The sequence below is a fragment of the Pseudochaenichthys georgianus genome, chromosome 11 (genome assembly GCF_902827115.2).
Source record: "Pseudochaenichthys georgianus chromosome 11, fPseGeo1.2, whole genome shotgun sequence".
Classification (NCBI taxonomy): domain Eukaryota; kingdom Metazoa; phylum Chordata; class Actinopteri; order Perciformes; family Channichthyidae; genus Pseudochaenichthys; species Pseudochaenichthys georgianus.
The window spans coordinates 24,254,668-24,272,068 of record NC_047513.1 but is presented as its reverse complement, the minus strand read 5'-3'; the positions used below and the strand labels follow the sequence as shown (position 1 = coordinate 24,272,068).

The 17,401-nt window shown below is 40.4% G+C and overlaps 1 protein-coding gene across 1 annotated transcript; it reads right to left on the bottom strand.

Moving 5' to 3' along the window:
* Positions 1 to 4,969: 4,969 nt before the first annotated feature.
* LOC117455660 (ubiquitin-conjugating enzyme E2Q-like protein 1) lies at positions 4,970 to 17,034 on the bottom strand. The gene is made up of 3 exons (XM_034095251.2): positions 16,727 to 17,034; positions 15,299 to 16,229; positions 4,970 to 6,147 (listed from the first exon to the last, which is right to left on the bottom strand). Exons 2-3 carry the CDS (start codon positions 16,025 to 16,027, stop codon positions 6,016 to 6,018), a joined length of 861 nt encoding a protein of 286 aa, XP_033951142.1. The 5' UTR covers positions 16,028 to 16,229; positions 16,727 to 17,034; the 3' UTR covers positions 4,970 to 6,015.
* Between the last annotated feature and the right edge of the window lie 367 nt (positions 17,035 to 17,401).

Below are 17,401 nucleotides of genomic sequence, written 5' to 3'. Positions count from 1 at the left end.
CTCAATTACCAGGGGATTACTGAAACTACCATGAATTTAAGAAAATGGTAGAAATGAATCTAATCTGAAAGCATTACTTTAGATCCCCTCCCTCTAAATGTATCAATAAACATTATAAAGTGATGCTCCTGACTACCATACAAGTTTAAGAAGATAATATTGGTTTGAAAGAATTCAAAGCTATAAATAAACAGCAACAGGCTCTTTAACCAAGGCACTGTTAGTAACATGTAAACTAGTTGTTCACACTAATCCTAATATTATTACTTAATATTAGCAAATTCGATTTTATTTTTTAAAACATATTGATGTAAATACATACACATATCGATTTGTTGTATAAATATTGCAAATCAAAACCTTTATTCACTAATAATTACCAAAAATCGTAGTTCTATCTCCTGTTATCGATGCATTCACATTGCCCGCCATGAACTTCCGGGGAACGATCCTCGTCTACATGAACCACGTGACGATAACCGTTTTTCTATTATACGGCACTGAGCTAAGCTAGCTGGCTGCTGCTGGCTGTAGCTGTAACTAGTAGGCCTACAGATATTACTTTTCCACAACAGGCATTTTGACAGGTTTTGACAGGTTTTTCTAATAACATATCACTATTCTGACTGTAGCTCTGTATCTCTATTATAGGCTACAGGCATCTCTTTATCATAGCAGGCATTTTGATACAAAGAATGACAATCACAGGTTTTGCTAAAAACATTAATGTTATATAGCTTAGCTAGCTGGCTTCTGACTGTAGCTTCATATCTACTTTTCTCACAGCAAGAAAAGACCATGTGGTAGGTCTACTTACTGTATAAACAATGCCTCCATTTCATTTAAGGGTCCCAGTAGGACATTAGGTGAGTATGCATGCACACATGGATCAGAAATACCTAACTTAAATGCAGTCCTAATTAATGGTATAAATGACACCTGTGTTTCAAGTATTTCATGTTCATTCTCAGATTAGTCAAACTCCACCTGTGAAAGAAACTATTTCTTAACGCGAGAAGGCTTAAGTGAAATAATAGTGAACAGCTATGTCAAAAGACAGAAGAGAGGAAGAACCGCAGGTGTTACCAATCATGTTAACGATGGCTCCATTATATTTAAGTGTCCAAGTAAGTCAGCATGCACTGTCCTAACTCCTAAACACAAAGTAGCTTAATTACGTGTATGGACACCTGTGCTTTTCCTATTTCAAAATGTCTTCAGTGAAATAAGGCCTCTTCTGGACCCAACATTGTAACACGGTTGAGATCAATCCAGCTACTTCAATATTATCTTTTTCAATCTTCTGGATCAGATGACACTTTCTTTATATATGCCAGAACATTGCAAAAGAAATAACTTCATTATCATTATAATAAAATCTATAAAGCGTTTCTTCAGTTATTCGACTAGACTTCTGCTCAGGTTAGAGGAGGGTGGGGTGATACAATATGGATAACACTGTTGATCAAGGTCAGTCAGGCAATGGGACAAGATGTTGGTACTTGAAGCGTTCTGTTTTTCGTTTGTAGTTCAATTGATCAATCGCGTTAGAGCAGAACTTGGTTGATTGCAGGTCAACAGTCTGTGTGCTGAGCTAAGGAAGTGGATCACATTGGAGAAATGCAATCTCAGAACCCATCAGCTAATGCCTGATGACAATTTAGTTGAAAAAACGTCATCTTTCAATGCCATTCTCACGTCTTTAATAACTACACTATAAACAATGACAAGTGCATTGATTTTTGACCCATATATCTACAGTCTACAGCAGTACTTTCAAAATATAAACCCTTATCCCCTGAGCCTTATTGTTGCATGCCTGATAGTTGATGGGTTCTGAAATTGGTAATATCCTTATATGTATTTACAATGGACTATAAAGTAGGTCAGGATTTGACAGTTAAATGTAAAAGGTTGTTTTGTAAGGTTTGGTCCCTACTCATGTTGGACTCCCAGATAGTAAGATGGTTGTTTAGTAATTGTGTATTGCCTTTACAGGTGACCTTCACACTGCTTTCGTACAGTTGGAGTCAGCATGACCCATGCTTTTATAATGAATCCATTTATGGGCGCCTGTGTCAGATTATGGCACTCTACATCCACACGCAGAGAGGGAACACTGTGTTTCCATCAAGCTGGAGGACGTCTGATAAAAGCCCAAGTGAAGAGAGGGTGGATGATTACAGTCTGTCCTTACTGAGGATGTTAGAAAGATGACTTCTTGCCTGCGGTAAAGGAAAGTAGGACAATGCAGGAGGCCATGCAGAGGACACAGTAGGTAGGTCATTAAAATGCATGCAGGTGTAGCAGCACACAAAGCTCCAAAAGTGTGAAACAAAACCACAATCCAATCAGTTTGATAAGCTGTAACTTTTATTGCACATTCCTGTTTGGTCTTGCAACGACCTTTCACCTTTTAAAACTTTTATGACCTCGGTTTCGACCAAACACTCAATTCAGGAGTGGGATAAAGTCGCCCAGAAGTAACTGATCACAGGTCAGATGTGCGCGTTCCCTTTACGAGTAAGATTTGAAGCATAGGGAGGTCATACTGATCCTTGATCTGCGACTGGGGAAAACTTCAGTGCAGATCTTTGTGTTGACTGCATTACCCATAAGCCAAATCACTGTCGAGAGCAGGACCAATGGGGAAGGGACAGTAGTGACATCATGGAGGGGACTAGGAAGTTTTCACGGGAGCGTAGGAATTTTCTTGATTCCACTTTGATGCACTCCCAATTAAGAAAATACTCCCTTTTATAATCTTGAGGCCTTGTAACCTTCTGTCCTTCTTTACTCCCTGAAATCCCCCCCAAATAGACACACCTTCCCCCGTCACACAAATACATAGGCTATCATTCTTAGTAAGGTTTTTTTATCTCATTTTCTTGTGACAATACCGGCAACATGCTTCAAATCTTCATTTTGGCAAACCACAAATAAATTAAAACACAAACATTCATAGAACACAATGTGACATTTAGAGGACGCTTCGGAATAAAAGAAATATACATACAATACATAACCCAAAAAAGAAACAAAAAGACCAATAAAAGAGAAGCATTTGCATTTTTTGTTTTTTCCCATATTTTTTCTTGCTTTTCTTGAAAAAAGATATACAGTAGCTAGCTACCAATCACATATCACATGCAGATATAATACAACATAATCAGTTCACCCAGTTAGTGTCTGCAAACTACCAATCTAACCTATATCACAAAAGTATTCTCTTGAAACCAGCAAACACTCAGCATTTTGAGATATTTTGTCGTAATAATAATTCAGTTTTCTCCGCTGACAAGCAGAGAGATCACTATACCATCGACCCTGAAATGACTAGCCAAATTCAAAGAGGACTAACACGCGCTCGTACATGATCACATACCAGATGGTGTGTTTTTTAGGCTTTTGCCTTTTCTTTTCACGATTGGAGGTTGTAACACACATATTTGCTCGCACATGCACTCACACACAGACGCACATTTGTTATTGACCACAGACACGACACATGAAAACTTAGCGTGGCGCGATCCAAAGGCGACATGCTGTCAACGTTTTGGCCTGCTGAGAGCCGAAGGGTATCGAGATGCTCCTAAAAACCCTGAACCACCCTCCCCCCAAAAATAGGGCAGGAGTGACAAAATGTCAGCGGGAGGTTTGACATCATCCATCTTTCTCCTCTCAGTGGCTCTTCTCTAATGACTCTCGGCTGAAATGTCAGACCAATTAGCAGCTCTCCCTCTGACATTTAACTGGCAGATAGACAAACAAACACACGAGGACGGACAGATAGTCTGTGGCTAGTGGAGGCCAGATTGGTTGAGACGGACGTTGCTGCAGCCTCAGAGTTTATATTAGTTATTTATAAAAGTCCTTTTTAAAGGTTGAAACTCAGGAACGTGTCTCTTATGTAATCACAGAGCAACTAATATCTGTCTTCCGCCATTTTGCAAGCCACCTGACATTTCCACAAGCAGCCGGTAGTGATCAAAGGAAACGCGATTCCCTCCTCTCGGCTCTGCTCTTCTTCTGCCTTCAGTCTCTCCCTCTCAGCAGACATCAATCAGGATGGCTCATTTAAAGCACCTCTCCATCCTCAGCGGCGCTAGAGCCTGCGTCCGTCTTCATTTCTGGGTGTTACTGTGTGTGTTTGTGTGTGTTGAGTGTGGGCGAGCTTACGTGTGTGTGTAGGCGTCTGACGCACAGCTAAACCTGCGTATATTCTACTGTCTTTTAAGTTCTTTACACGGATCGGAGAGACAGACGAGATATTCATGTGTTTACAGTACTAATAATCAGGAGCTGACATAGAAAGTGGAACAAGAAAGCGACGAGTACTTTAGCAAATACAAATTAAAAACAGCACTCCCTTTAGGCCTTAGTGTCATTCACAGTAAATCATATTCTTCTTTGTTTAAAGGGTTGTCTCCCTTGCTCACACACACACACACACACACACACACACACACACACACACACACACACACACACACACACACACACACACACACACACACACACACACACACACACACACACACACACACACACACACACACACACACACACACACACACACACACACACACACACACACACACACACACACACACACACCATGTATACATCACTTCAGGGGACATTACATTGACTTACATGCATTTCCTGGAGACTTATCCTAACCTTAACCATAACCAACACATGCCTAACCCTAACCCTTACCCTAACCCTTAACCTTACCCTAATCCTAAACCTAACCAAGTCTTCACCCTAAAATTAATGATCCCCCTCATGGGGACCTCCAATGTGTCCCCATAAGGGAGGCGAGTCCCCACACGTGACTATGTAAACAGATTTAGGTCCCCACAAGTATAGTAATGCTAGTCCACACACACACACACACACACACACACACACACACACACACACACACACACACACACACACACACACACACACACACACACACACACACACACACACACACACACACACACACACACACACACACACACACACACACACACACACACACACACACACACACACACACGATAACATGAGTAGAGAGAGAAAGAAAGAGAGGCGACTGACTGTCATTCTATTTATCATACATAGTCTCTGCATAAAGCAACATGTGACTTTTTCATTTCTCCATTAGAAATCAATATCCAATCTACGCAACAATGAGCTCTAAATTTAGCCACGAGAGACTGAGAAACAAAGAGAAACAAAGTGAGCAAAGCAAGCTAAAGTAATAGAGAGAGAAAGAGCACAGCTCCATGTAAATTACAATCTTGTTGCATTGAACTGTGAGCAACGGCACAGTCGGAAAAAGGGGGGAATAAAGAGGCGAATGATTAAGTATAAACGCCAGCGCGCTGCCCATATATTAAACATTAACAGCTTCATTTATATGTAAATGACCTGACGGCTACAGAGAGAGATGGCGGGAAGTGACGCCGGTTCAGTGCTGTAGAGAAATAGGGAGCGAGGGATGGGATGAAGAGGACAGGAGAGGGGGATGAGTCTTCTTCATTCAGTAGTCTTTCACATGGGTGGAAAAGTCCACAGTAACCGATTTTTCCCGTACGTGCATGGGTGTGCGTTAGGACAAAAAAAAGAAATCCACGACAGTAACGCACACTCCTATGCACGTGCACACACTCCCAGTTGATGTCCAATGGAGTGAGAAACACACACACATACCTCCCTCACAGGTCTTTCCAAAATGAGGGAAAGAAGTATCTCCCTGGCAAGAGGGAGGGGAACGAAAGATGGTGGCGGTGTGTCTGCTCTCCGAGAGTTTTGTGGAGATGAGGGCAACAAAAAAAAACAACCTCCAAAGATAATAACACAGACACACAAACCAAGAAGAAGAAAAAACTCTTAGAAGTGTAACAGCAAAAGGTGAAGATGGGAGATTGTTGAGTTAGCGTGGTGTGTCATTTTGCGTGTCGGTGCTAGCTGGGGTTTTATCCGGCTAGCGCTTGGGGTTGGAGGGTCGGCGGACGCTCAGCCGTCGGACACAGGCGGAGACACCCAGCCGTACTTCTCGTGGGTCTTCACCAGGGACTTGAAGGTGGCCTCGGCTTCTTTACGGCTGAATGCTTTCTTGGATTTCCCTGCTTTCCTACATATACGCCCCTGTGAGGAAAGATAAAGGGGGAGGGATGAGAGGGAAATTAAGTTAGCATTTTGTGGAAAAGTACAAAATACAGAAGCAAACTGGCCGCTACTGTCCAGTGTCCAGAGAGTAAAGTAGCATACAGTTTGCTGCTCAATCAATATTTCCTTATAACAGAGGTGTAGCTAACAATAAGGAAACCAAGGTTGTGTCTTTAATAGATGCAGGAATGATTCCTGTAACATGGATATGAGTTAGCATTTTAGTACTCCCGGTTTGCTCATCACAAAGCCAACATTTTTTTTAACGGGTTTTTGCTTAGATGCCTGAAATAAGGACACAAAATACGTAAGTAAGTAGTGTTGGTAAATACCCGAATCAAGAATGTCTGAAGCTTTTAAAAACAGGCGTATGCAAACAAGTGGGTAAATAAGAAAACTCAATGTGATCAAGTCAAACATTAGCTGCCTTTAGCTTAGCAATTGTAGCAATGTAGTTTGTATGTACAGCATAAAACTAGCATAACGTTGGTGATTCAAATCTCAACAGTTATATAAGCGGTGTTAATGTGGAGATTATCCAAACAAATCATAAGCCAAGGAGCTTGTCTTTTTACTCAGGGACCCCTTGCAATGCTAACTGATGTTAACTATGTGTGTCTCTCAGAAGGAAAACCTCCAAATACTGAATGAATTTCCGCTAAATCGGATAGACAAACAGGCCCTGAGCCAAAGTACAATTGATTCGATGTTGGCATTGATCTAAATCAAGGAAGCATCTCTGCCATTAAGTGATTCATGTATTTCTGCTTTCCTTAATTATGACATTAATAGAGCAAATCTGAAGGTCGGTTTACCAGAAAGCAAAAATCTAGAGCGGAATTATGTGCAGAATTGTTGGGGTGACTGCAGCATCTATTTAAAGCTGCAATTAGTCATTATTGATTAACCTGCCGATAATGTTCCTGGTAAATCCACTAAATGTATGGCTTGTGGGAAAAACTAGCCATCTCTATTATCTAAATGTCATGGTGACATCTGTAAAGGTCTTAATTTGTGTTATTAACAGTCCAAAACCCAAATGTATTTAATGGACAATCATATAAAGTCTTTACACCAAATACGCTGCTACCAGACATTTTCAACACAGTGGTTTTAAGTAGAAGGATATTCATTCTTAATTTTCACGTCTTTCAGCATAATGACATGACTTCCTGTGTCAAAAAGAAGAATATTTTGGGTGAAATCTAAGAAAAAGTATATAAAATGTGTATTTGACTGATCTGGATGTGCTATAAAAAGAAAGATGACTTTGGTTGTCATGATTGGTCTTGTCAAAATCACAGACAATGTATAGAAATTCAGAGACACAGCCCACAAGTGCACATGAACCGACTTGCTGGTGAATGCACGGCCACAGGGGAAACGTTGACAAGACAAGTGGTCTGAATGCAGGCTGACCGGCATTAGATCAATGTTTAAAAGGCAACGAACGGGCTTTTAAAACGTCACGTCCAATCACCACACTGGGCAATGGGGAAGTGAAGACCCAGAAGCATCCACTGTGCTAAATGATGAAAGGCTTGTAAATATGACAGAAAATAAATATATGAACATGTAACCCTAAAGCATCTCACTCAGAGCACCGTGACATCTCACAAAGAGACGTTTTCACCCAGGCACTCCCTTGCTAAATCCCCTCCTCCCTACTTCACACACTGGAGCTAATAATAAGTGTGGGATGACAGGGGGGCAAAGAAAAATGGAGAAAAAAGGAGTGGGTGTGAGGATAAAGCTGCTTATTCTGTCGTTGCCAGCAGTGCCAAGTCTTCCCCTTAAGCAGAGTGTGTGGGAGGATGAATAGAAAAAGGAAACAACTGTCTTCACATAGAAACACTCAGACAGCCGTGACAGAGGTGTGATTCATATAAACGTCAAGACTGTTGAAGTACATTTATAGCAATCTACTCCGAATCACAGAAAATCACAATTCCGGGGATGGTTCTGACTGCACAGTATGTCTTTGGTAACTCTGCAGTTATAGTGATTCTTCTGTAGGACTGCAACTAAATGTTATTTCATTATAAATTAACCTGCCAATGATGTTTTGATGAATCATTTGGTCTAATTAAGTCCAATGTGATGTCTTTAATGTCTTGTTTGTCAATCCAACACCCAAAGATATACATTTAATATGATATTAAAAAAGAGAAACACAGAACATTTCCATATTTGAGGCATTTCAATTGTGTTTTCTGCCATTATCGCATGAAAAAACACTGGGGGAAAATGAATTGGTTGTTCCAATTTAGAATGAAATAAAAAAAAAGATACAAATTATATATATATTTATATAAACATAAGAAGTTAAAGTAAGAATGTGCAATAAAAAGATAAAATAAATACAAACACAAAAAGTTAAAATTATGACAAAATATGACAAAATATGTATATAAACCATGATATAAACACGAGGTTAAAGGTCAAATGTGCACATTGTACTACAATATATAACATGTTAAGAAATGACATTACAGTGGTGCATTAGTATTAATAAGGTATTAATGCAAGCTAAACATTGTTGGTAAATGGTTTTCTGTCGACTCGTTTTTTCTCCTGACTATTCGCTCTACTTTGTTAGTACATCGTGTTTGTACCAGTTCTGTAACACTGCACCACTTCCCTCGACCCAGGACGTTTCTTGGCAGGAAAATAAAGGCACTAAGACCACTCCACTGAAACCAATACTAATGGAATTATTTTAGATGGTGAGCTCCTCTGCATGCTGCACTGCAGGTAAATACCCTCATATTGTCACACATCCACAATGTGCTCTTTTAATCCTGCAGCTAAACTCCCGTCCTGTTTTCCAGGAAGAAAACGCCGGATAAATGCATCCATTATCCCGCTGTAGAAGATCAGAGGGTCAACCACTGTTATGTAGTCTGATACACAATGATGAACTTATAAAGTGGTTTCATTCTCCAGCTGCTGCGTAAAGATGTTGTTTGACATTTTAAGAAGTATATTACACAATTCTCATATCTGTATGTGAGGTAAATAAAGCTACAGCTGCGTTAGCTTAGCATAAAGACTGGAGAGGTGGGAAAAGCTCGCTTGGCTCGGTCGAAAGGTAAGAAAAGTAGCCCCCATTAAACTTAAACTAATACAGTTATCATGTAGTCATCATCATCTTAGAGGCATGCTCTTCTTTCTTAAGCTACAGAGAGATCAAATGGGACTTTGTCTCTAGGAAAATACTTGTTTATTTTCAATGAAATGTTTCAATTCTGTCAACACCACAAACACAATAAGTCTTTTTAAGATGTACACCTGTTTACAGGAAACAACTAAGGTATTAAAAAAAGTGTGGTTCTGGGTTATGATAACCACGGAAATGTAACGTGACTACTGAGAAAACATTAGGATTAAAACAACTACTGCAGGGCAATACCTTCAACTTTTGTTTAGAAACTGAGAAAGACTAAATAAAATATTCAGGTGAAGGTTAGAGAGATTAGACAACTTTAGCTTTATAGCGACATTAGCTTAAGGATAGCATTGGTATTTGACTAAGCTTTTCCCTTTATCAGAGAGTTGATTACATTTTGCCTATCCAGTGTTTATTCTCTGCACCCATGACATCAGATGGATAAGCAGCACGTCCTACTGCATACTGTCTCTGCTATTTTGGGACAACAGTGGTGCCAGGGATAAATGGAGATGAAGTGATAACGTTGAATGATCTGGAGATTAGGGTTACAGTTTCCATTCCTGTAGCAACACTGGCCTCGTTTCACTGCAGGGCTTAGCCACACTCAGTGTGTCTCTCTCAAACAGACACACATGTTTGAAGAGCTTGTCTTTTCCATTGGATTTTAATCAATATAAGGGCCTTGCTATAAACAAAGACAAGTGTATTTGATGCATGACATACTTCTAATGAAGTCAGACAACTTTAGAAAGGCAGGAGGCAATAATCTGGTTTCATCCATATTGTCTTCATTAATGCTTTTACACCATTGTATATATTGTAAATACACATTTGTACATATTTATTGCTGTTATATATTGTGTTACAATGTGCACATTTTAACATAGATGATTATGATAATAAAAAGGTTTTTATTCTATTTTATGTTATCTTATAATTTCCCCCAGGGATAAAAAAGGTTTTCTGATTTCTGTTTATATAAATATTTTATACTTTTTAATTTTATCTACGCATTCAACATTTGAACTTGAACTTATTTCCTTTAAATAAAAAGGTTTATTCTATTGTATTTCATCTTTGTATTTTATTCTAAAACGGAGCAAAACTGTCCCAAAATCTAATTTCCCCCCTGGATAGTATTCTGATTTGATCTTTAGTAAGAAGACAATGAATTATTAGTGGAAGTTGATTTGCACTGGAAAGTAGAAAAAGCGTTCCCTTTGTTTGGCAGGTTTTTCAATTGTTTTGAGAAAGTCAATAGAGGAGACAATAACTGACTCATTCAGGTAGATACGTGCAGCGTTCCTCTGGGACTGGCCTTGAGTCCCAGAGCATTTTGAATGGAAAACAAACCAACTGGGTGTCACCATGAGGCGCTGCATGAAAACTTGTGGCCTGTGTTACAGATTACTGAGGCTGACAGATAATGCACTTTGTTGGTTGGCTACCGTCGCAGAGCAGTGGGGGAAAGCTGGGAGATCTTGTTCTCTTCTCAAAATCACAAGCAACGTATTACCATGTATATCTCCACATGCTGCCATGTGGTTGCTGTCATTACCTTAAAATGGATATCGTTCAGGCAATTAGCCATTTTTAAGAGGTGCTATTAGCACAGTGTTAGAGGAAGGGAGTGTAGCATTATCTTTTTTTATCATTGAACAAATCGCAGAGAGCAACCTTTGTGTTTTTTATTTCACATTGACTTGATTTTAATTTCACATTGATTTGTAACTATGAATGGAGCATGTGGCAGTAATATGCAATGATATTTTTGAATATTGCAATAACAATAACTTGCAATAAATAAACTGATCTTGTAAATATCACCCAAACAAAATAGGTTATCTCTGTTTACTTCAAGTGTTTTTGTTTATGGTTAAATATGTTGTTTTCTTGCATGATTTCTCAATTTGTTGTTGATGTAGTCTTAGCTAAAATGGTACTTATTCTGAGTTTGCATTGAAATTCTTTTATGGAACAAAATGTAACCTTTAACTTAAAACACGAAACTCAAATAAAAAAAGGATGACATTTTAAAGTCCCGTTTTCTACTGATACTTTTAACAATATCATAAAAGTAAAGGGGAAGAGAGAGTGTGTGAAAGAGGGGAACTACACAAATCTCCCAGGAAGTCCACGTCTTCAACATGAAAAGATTAAATTGAGCATTAATTAGCGCCATTGTGGTCGCACACAAGAATGGCTCGGTGTGCCAAAGATGGACGGACAGAGTAATTAAAAATGTGTGTGTGTGTGTGTGTGTATTTAGCCGAGCGCCCCGGGCCTATACAGTGCCGTGTCAGTGTTTATCTATTTCAGCTAAACGCTCGCTCGTGGAGAGGTACACACTCGTGTAAAGTGGCTGCTGGGTAATCGTGTGAATGGAGATCAGTCAATGGGCAGAGGAGGGAAGGCCCCAGTGCATGCTGGGAAGCAGCTCTGTGGGCTAGAGGGTTGGGGCGGGATTACATAACCAAGGCATGTGCTTAACGGGGTCGAATAAACAAACAGGGATCAATGTCATCATCATCCTCATCAGATCATTAAGGAGCGCTGTGGATAGGATAACTCCACCGTGTTATTAATGTCTTATTTGTTGTTAGATGTTTAGTGTATCGTCTGCTGTCTGCACACTGTCAACAACACAATACTTTCATTCATCCTTGTGCAGTTACAATGAACTCCGATTAAGTGTAAGAAAAAAAGAAAACCCTAATCTCGGTTTTGGCTTCGACATTTTTTACAGAAAGTCTGCTTTTAAGAGGCATTGGGTAAACACTATCCAGTTGCACTATGGGTAATGTAGGATCCAGTGTTTTTAAAGGCTTAACCTATACTGGGGACAAAAAGTTTCTTGTGTCTTTTCTTTCAATTTGGAAAATGTTTTAGTTTTGATCTTTCACTTGTGAGTCCCTACATTTGAAGAAATACCCCTTTAATCAGTTTTGATTAGAGTAACTGACAATCCATTTCATTATCATCGACTCTATCAATCATAGCGTTTATAATATTGATTGTTGAGTCAATGTAAAAAAGGACAAATGAAAGTTTCCAAAGCCCAAGAAACCCATAAAATACTTTTTTTCTGAATTTCAGATTCAAAGTGGGAAGAAGCAGCAATGTACAGTAACATTTAAGAAGGTTGGTACCAGCATATATTTGGGTTTTCTTCATCAACTATCACTATTATTCTTCATCTCCCAGCTGATGTCACACAACACAACTGAATTATACGCGCTGAATGTCTAAAGACTGTAACTTACATCAATATGAGCTCAAGAAAATGACAGTTTAAAGAAATGAATAGCAAAGAAATGTTTGCAAAAAAAAAACCAATTAGCCTTGCTTTCATAACATATCAAAAAGAATAACCAGGAGTACTAAACACTGCTTTCCAGACAACAATTCAACAGAGATCAATTATCCGACGGTCTCACACTATGAATAAACCTTCATCCAACAAGATGCCGCACAAAACAACAGTTTTTTCCAACAACCTGCATGGCACATGAGGCTTAAATTACTGTCATAAAAGATTCCATCGGGCCGTCACCTTCAGTCCCTCCTTCCTGTCACCTCACCCTGTGTGATCGTGTGAGTGTTTCGCTCAGAGGTGAAGACACGTGGGAGTTACGTTGACTTTCCCTTCAACACTTTGTCACCGCGTGTATCCTCTCACACTAAAAATAGGCAGGGAGCTTCTAAACAAGCCACATCACTATTGTCACAGCAAACTGGTGCCCAAGGATGAATACATATACTCTGTGTGTATGAAGGGTTAAATATAGCTCTGCGTCTGTCCTGATGAATGAGAGACGGGTGCATCTCCTGCTAAATTAGGACACAAGCTAGAGGGAACATATGCAAACGAGGCAAACAATGAGATAAAGAGCTCACATACAAGTGCACACAGGAATAATTAATCAATATTGTTTCCATTAGCAATCTGGAGAGGGAAGACACTGCACCATAATTAGGGAGCACTGCGGAGCTGCTCATCTCCTCAAGCAGCAAATCAAGAAGAACACACACACCGACACATGTTTCTCTCTTTTTCTCTCTCTCTCTCGCTCTCTCTCTCTCTCTGTCTGTTTATGCATGACCTATCTTGGTTTACAGATGCCAAAAAGAGAACGCGGGACTAATGTTATCATCATCAGAGACAAATAAAGCATGAGGCTGGGGGAGGGCAGGAGAATCCACTGACAGTTTACGTAAGGTCTCCTGCCACAGCGCCGTCATACTGCTGACGTCAGAGAGCGTCAGAGGGGCAGGCTCTACGGATGAGATGAATGTGATACGACTAAAGAGTGAGCCTTTCGAACAGTTTTAAAGAAAGGGTTTGAGATAGATATAACTTCTAATCCATTGAACGTAGACAGGCACATCATTAGAATTGCTTTGTACGCTGCACGCCTCACAATAATCAAAAAATGAAGATCTGCCTGATATTTTGTTATGGTTTGACAAACTGAGGTATATATATGTGTTTTATTTATGAATATATTGTTTTCTTGCATTATTTCTACATGTTTTTGTTGATGTAGTCTTAATTAAAGGGGTACCTATTCTGCTGTTCAATACATTTCAGTCTGCCAAAACACAACAGATTGCTTCCTCAATAAAAACAAATAATAATAAAACAATTGAATGGCTCAAATTGAACTTAACACATAGAACTCCTAATCAAAACCATTGGAGAGGTTATCATATGAGATGAACCCTGAGTTATTAAACCCAATTGCACCATGCATGAAAGAGGAAGGGTCCAGAGTTATAACTATGGGCATACATATAACGGAATAAGGACTCACACGTGAGTACCGCACTGGGTTGTTGCTGCTGCTGTTTTTTTGTTGTCGTTTTTTCTCCTCGTCTGTTTTCGATTGTGGGTTTTATTATGTTTAGTTGTTTTGTCCTAAATGTTTTGCTATTGCGTCACCTTGTAACAGGGTTAGAAAACTGTGATTCTCATCCAGTTGAGAAATAGAGAATCTATTCAGTGCTTTTGGAGATGCAGCCATTTCCATCTGAATTGCAGAGCTGCTGCAGTGCACGGAGGATGTGAAAAACAGATTTGACAGGATTACATAATCCAGTGAGTCTACATCAGGAAGCACTGCTGGTAGGTAGACTACCTGCTGACTCTATAAAATCATCCGTCTTTCTATCCATCACAAGTGTTGTATTCCTTCTTTAGAATAATCTGATAGGAGTATACAGATATATTGTGAGACTGCATTAGATTGGGTTTGGAGACGGTTCCATTAGCAGAGGGTCTTTGTTGTCAAAGGATGCTGATTTATGGAAGCAATAAAAGGAGAGAAAACCGGGACTGCAGCGAAGAGCTGACATAAAGGACACGCTGTGGTTTGCTCCGCATGAAATGGCTGCCCTAAAGTCACATAAAGATTAATAATATTCACAATAATGACTTTGCAGAAGGCAGAGGGGGAGGAGGAGACTACGACCTATAGCACACAGTGAGCAAATGCTAAAAATAGACTAAACAAAAAGCATTCATTTCACTGAATGAGTTTCTGTTAAAATGATATTTGAATATAAATATGATGAGAAGACTGCCTCTCATTGGGACATGTTTCCAATTGATTATGAACACAAATAAAATAAAACATCTTGAGATATAACTCCACTGGTGTTCAACAATGACACTTAATCAAGGAAATGATAGGAAATAGATGAGATTAACAAGAACATATTATCATATTTTTCAATCAAATTCTGCTTTCACCTTATTAGACTAAAAGCCTCCACTTAATGCTGCACATGAGTATAGCATTATTACACATTAATTACGCATGACTGGTCATACCCAGAGCGTGTCATGGCTGAAAATAGATGTAGCCTACTTAACACGATTAACATGCTTGATACTTAATGATATTCCATGCAAGGACTCTCACCCTCCTCCCCTACAACACCCTTTCCTCCTCTCACCTGTCCTTTTACGAGACTCGCTGCAAACTGCCTCATTACCGCCTCCACCGTGTAGGCGCTGGACCATCCGCGGGGGGTCAACAGCTCCATGCATATGGCCCCTCCGTCCAGCACGTATCCGTTCTCCAACCGGGGCGTCAGGACGCGCATGAACGGTGGCGAGAAGGGGAAATTATCTGGAAAGGTGACGTTGAGCAGAATGAACTCGGTGCTGGTCTCCTTCATGTCCTGCCACAGCGCCGAGTCCTTGTCCACCTGGTGCAGCTTCACGTTCCAGTCGTACAGGTTGTCCTCCACCAGCTCCACCGTGATGAAGTTGTCCCCTAACCTCCGGATCTCCTGCAGCTCCTTCATCAGCCTGCGCGTTCGGACCTGGGTGCAGTGTTGCCGGTGAGGCGCCAGCGGTGGTATCGAGGAGGAGGAGGAGGCACTGGTGGTTTTACTCCCACCTCCACCTCCTCCAGTCTGCTGCTTCTCCTTCGCATCCTTGCCCAGTTTATCCTTCCCGGACCCGGCCTTGTCCTTGCCCACCTGGTCCAGCTTCCTCGCCTTGATCTCCGGGGTGCTCAGGATGTTGTTGGTCTCGTTGGCGGTCTGACAGTGTTTGTTGGCGTTGTTCTTCTGGTTCCCTCCCTTGGTGCCTTTTAGCGATCCCTGATGGTGCTTTGGGTCCTCGGTGTCCCGGTCGTGCAGGCGGATGAGACCGATCTTCCGCAGTAAGGTGGCCATACTTTTATATAGATCTATCCTCCGTTCCCCCCGCACAGGGGCAAGAATCACCCTTAAAAAGTCGGGTCTCCTGCTCACAGAAGACCTTTTATCGATGCTGATTATTAACCTTGTTGTACCGCAATCCCCCCCACTGCAGCCTCAGGATCAACACAACCGGGGAGCAGGTTCCTCCTCAGTGCAGCATCTGGACACGACTCGACTGAAGAAAAAACAACAAAAACAGGCGAGATTAAATGAATATTCTCTCACAGTTTGGTCGAAACAGATCACCCCCCCCCCCCCCCCACATCATGACTGCAGTTGTTCGATGATCCATTACGCAGGATCGCGAAGGGGATGCTATACTATATTATAGGGAAATGACAAGAAAAATAAAGAAGCAACCATGTAGCGACATTAAAGGTGGAAAAACCCATAATGCATCTGAAGCGTGTTAACAAATCGTAATAATGATTACAAGAGACACCTATAGGAAATGTATAGGAATCATACAGGCTATGGAACATTGCCAAGGACACTCTAAACAGGCTATTTATATACAATTATATTATTATAGAGGATTTAAACCCCACAAATCCCAATGAATGCACCATATATTCACTTAAAGACTTGATCATAAGAATATCATACATTATTCTTTATGGGTGCTCTTCCGCCCACACAGAACCAATATTAAACCAGCAGCCCATTGCTTACCATAGAGGGCTGAAACTCGAGGAAGCCTATGTCCGTTTTTTATATCCTTGTTGTGATAGACCGGACACCGATCCTCGTTGTGCGTAAAAAAGAAGAAGGAATGGCTCCTCCAGCATCCAGTTGGACCTGCTGTCGGTGGAGCTGCAGTGCGAGGAGAAGCACAGCCTTTGATGTGTTCGCAGCTGCGGCAGCTCCAGCTTTAATGCAGCGGAGGACAAACCAGCCCCCGTTAATCCTCCTCAGCCAGTCTGCTCTCACCGGAGAGGCGCTGCGACGACGGCCTTTCAAAATAAAAGCACTGACGTTATCGGTTACATTTTCAAGTTTCAAGGCTTTTATTGTCATGTGTGCTTGCATAGCTACAGTGTATTTATGCCAATGCATCTTAGGTCACAGACAGTAAATAAGTAAATAAAATAAAATAGAATATAATAGAAACAGAATATAATAGAAACTGTGCAGAATAGTATACAGTAATTGGAATATTGATGCAAACAGATGAATGTTATGTATGTTCTTTGAAAAGTTCAGGTGTTTAACATTCAAGGAAAACCAAGGTCTGAAATGGGAACCAAATGTGTATTCGCTTAACATTTTACTTGAACTGTTACCTTTTGTTCTTTCTTTCTTTTGTATTTATTGTTTTACTCAGTATATTTACCTGTGTAATGTTTT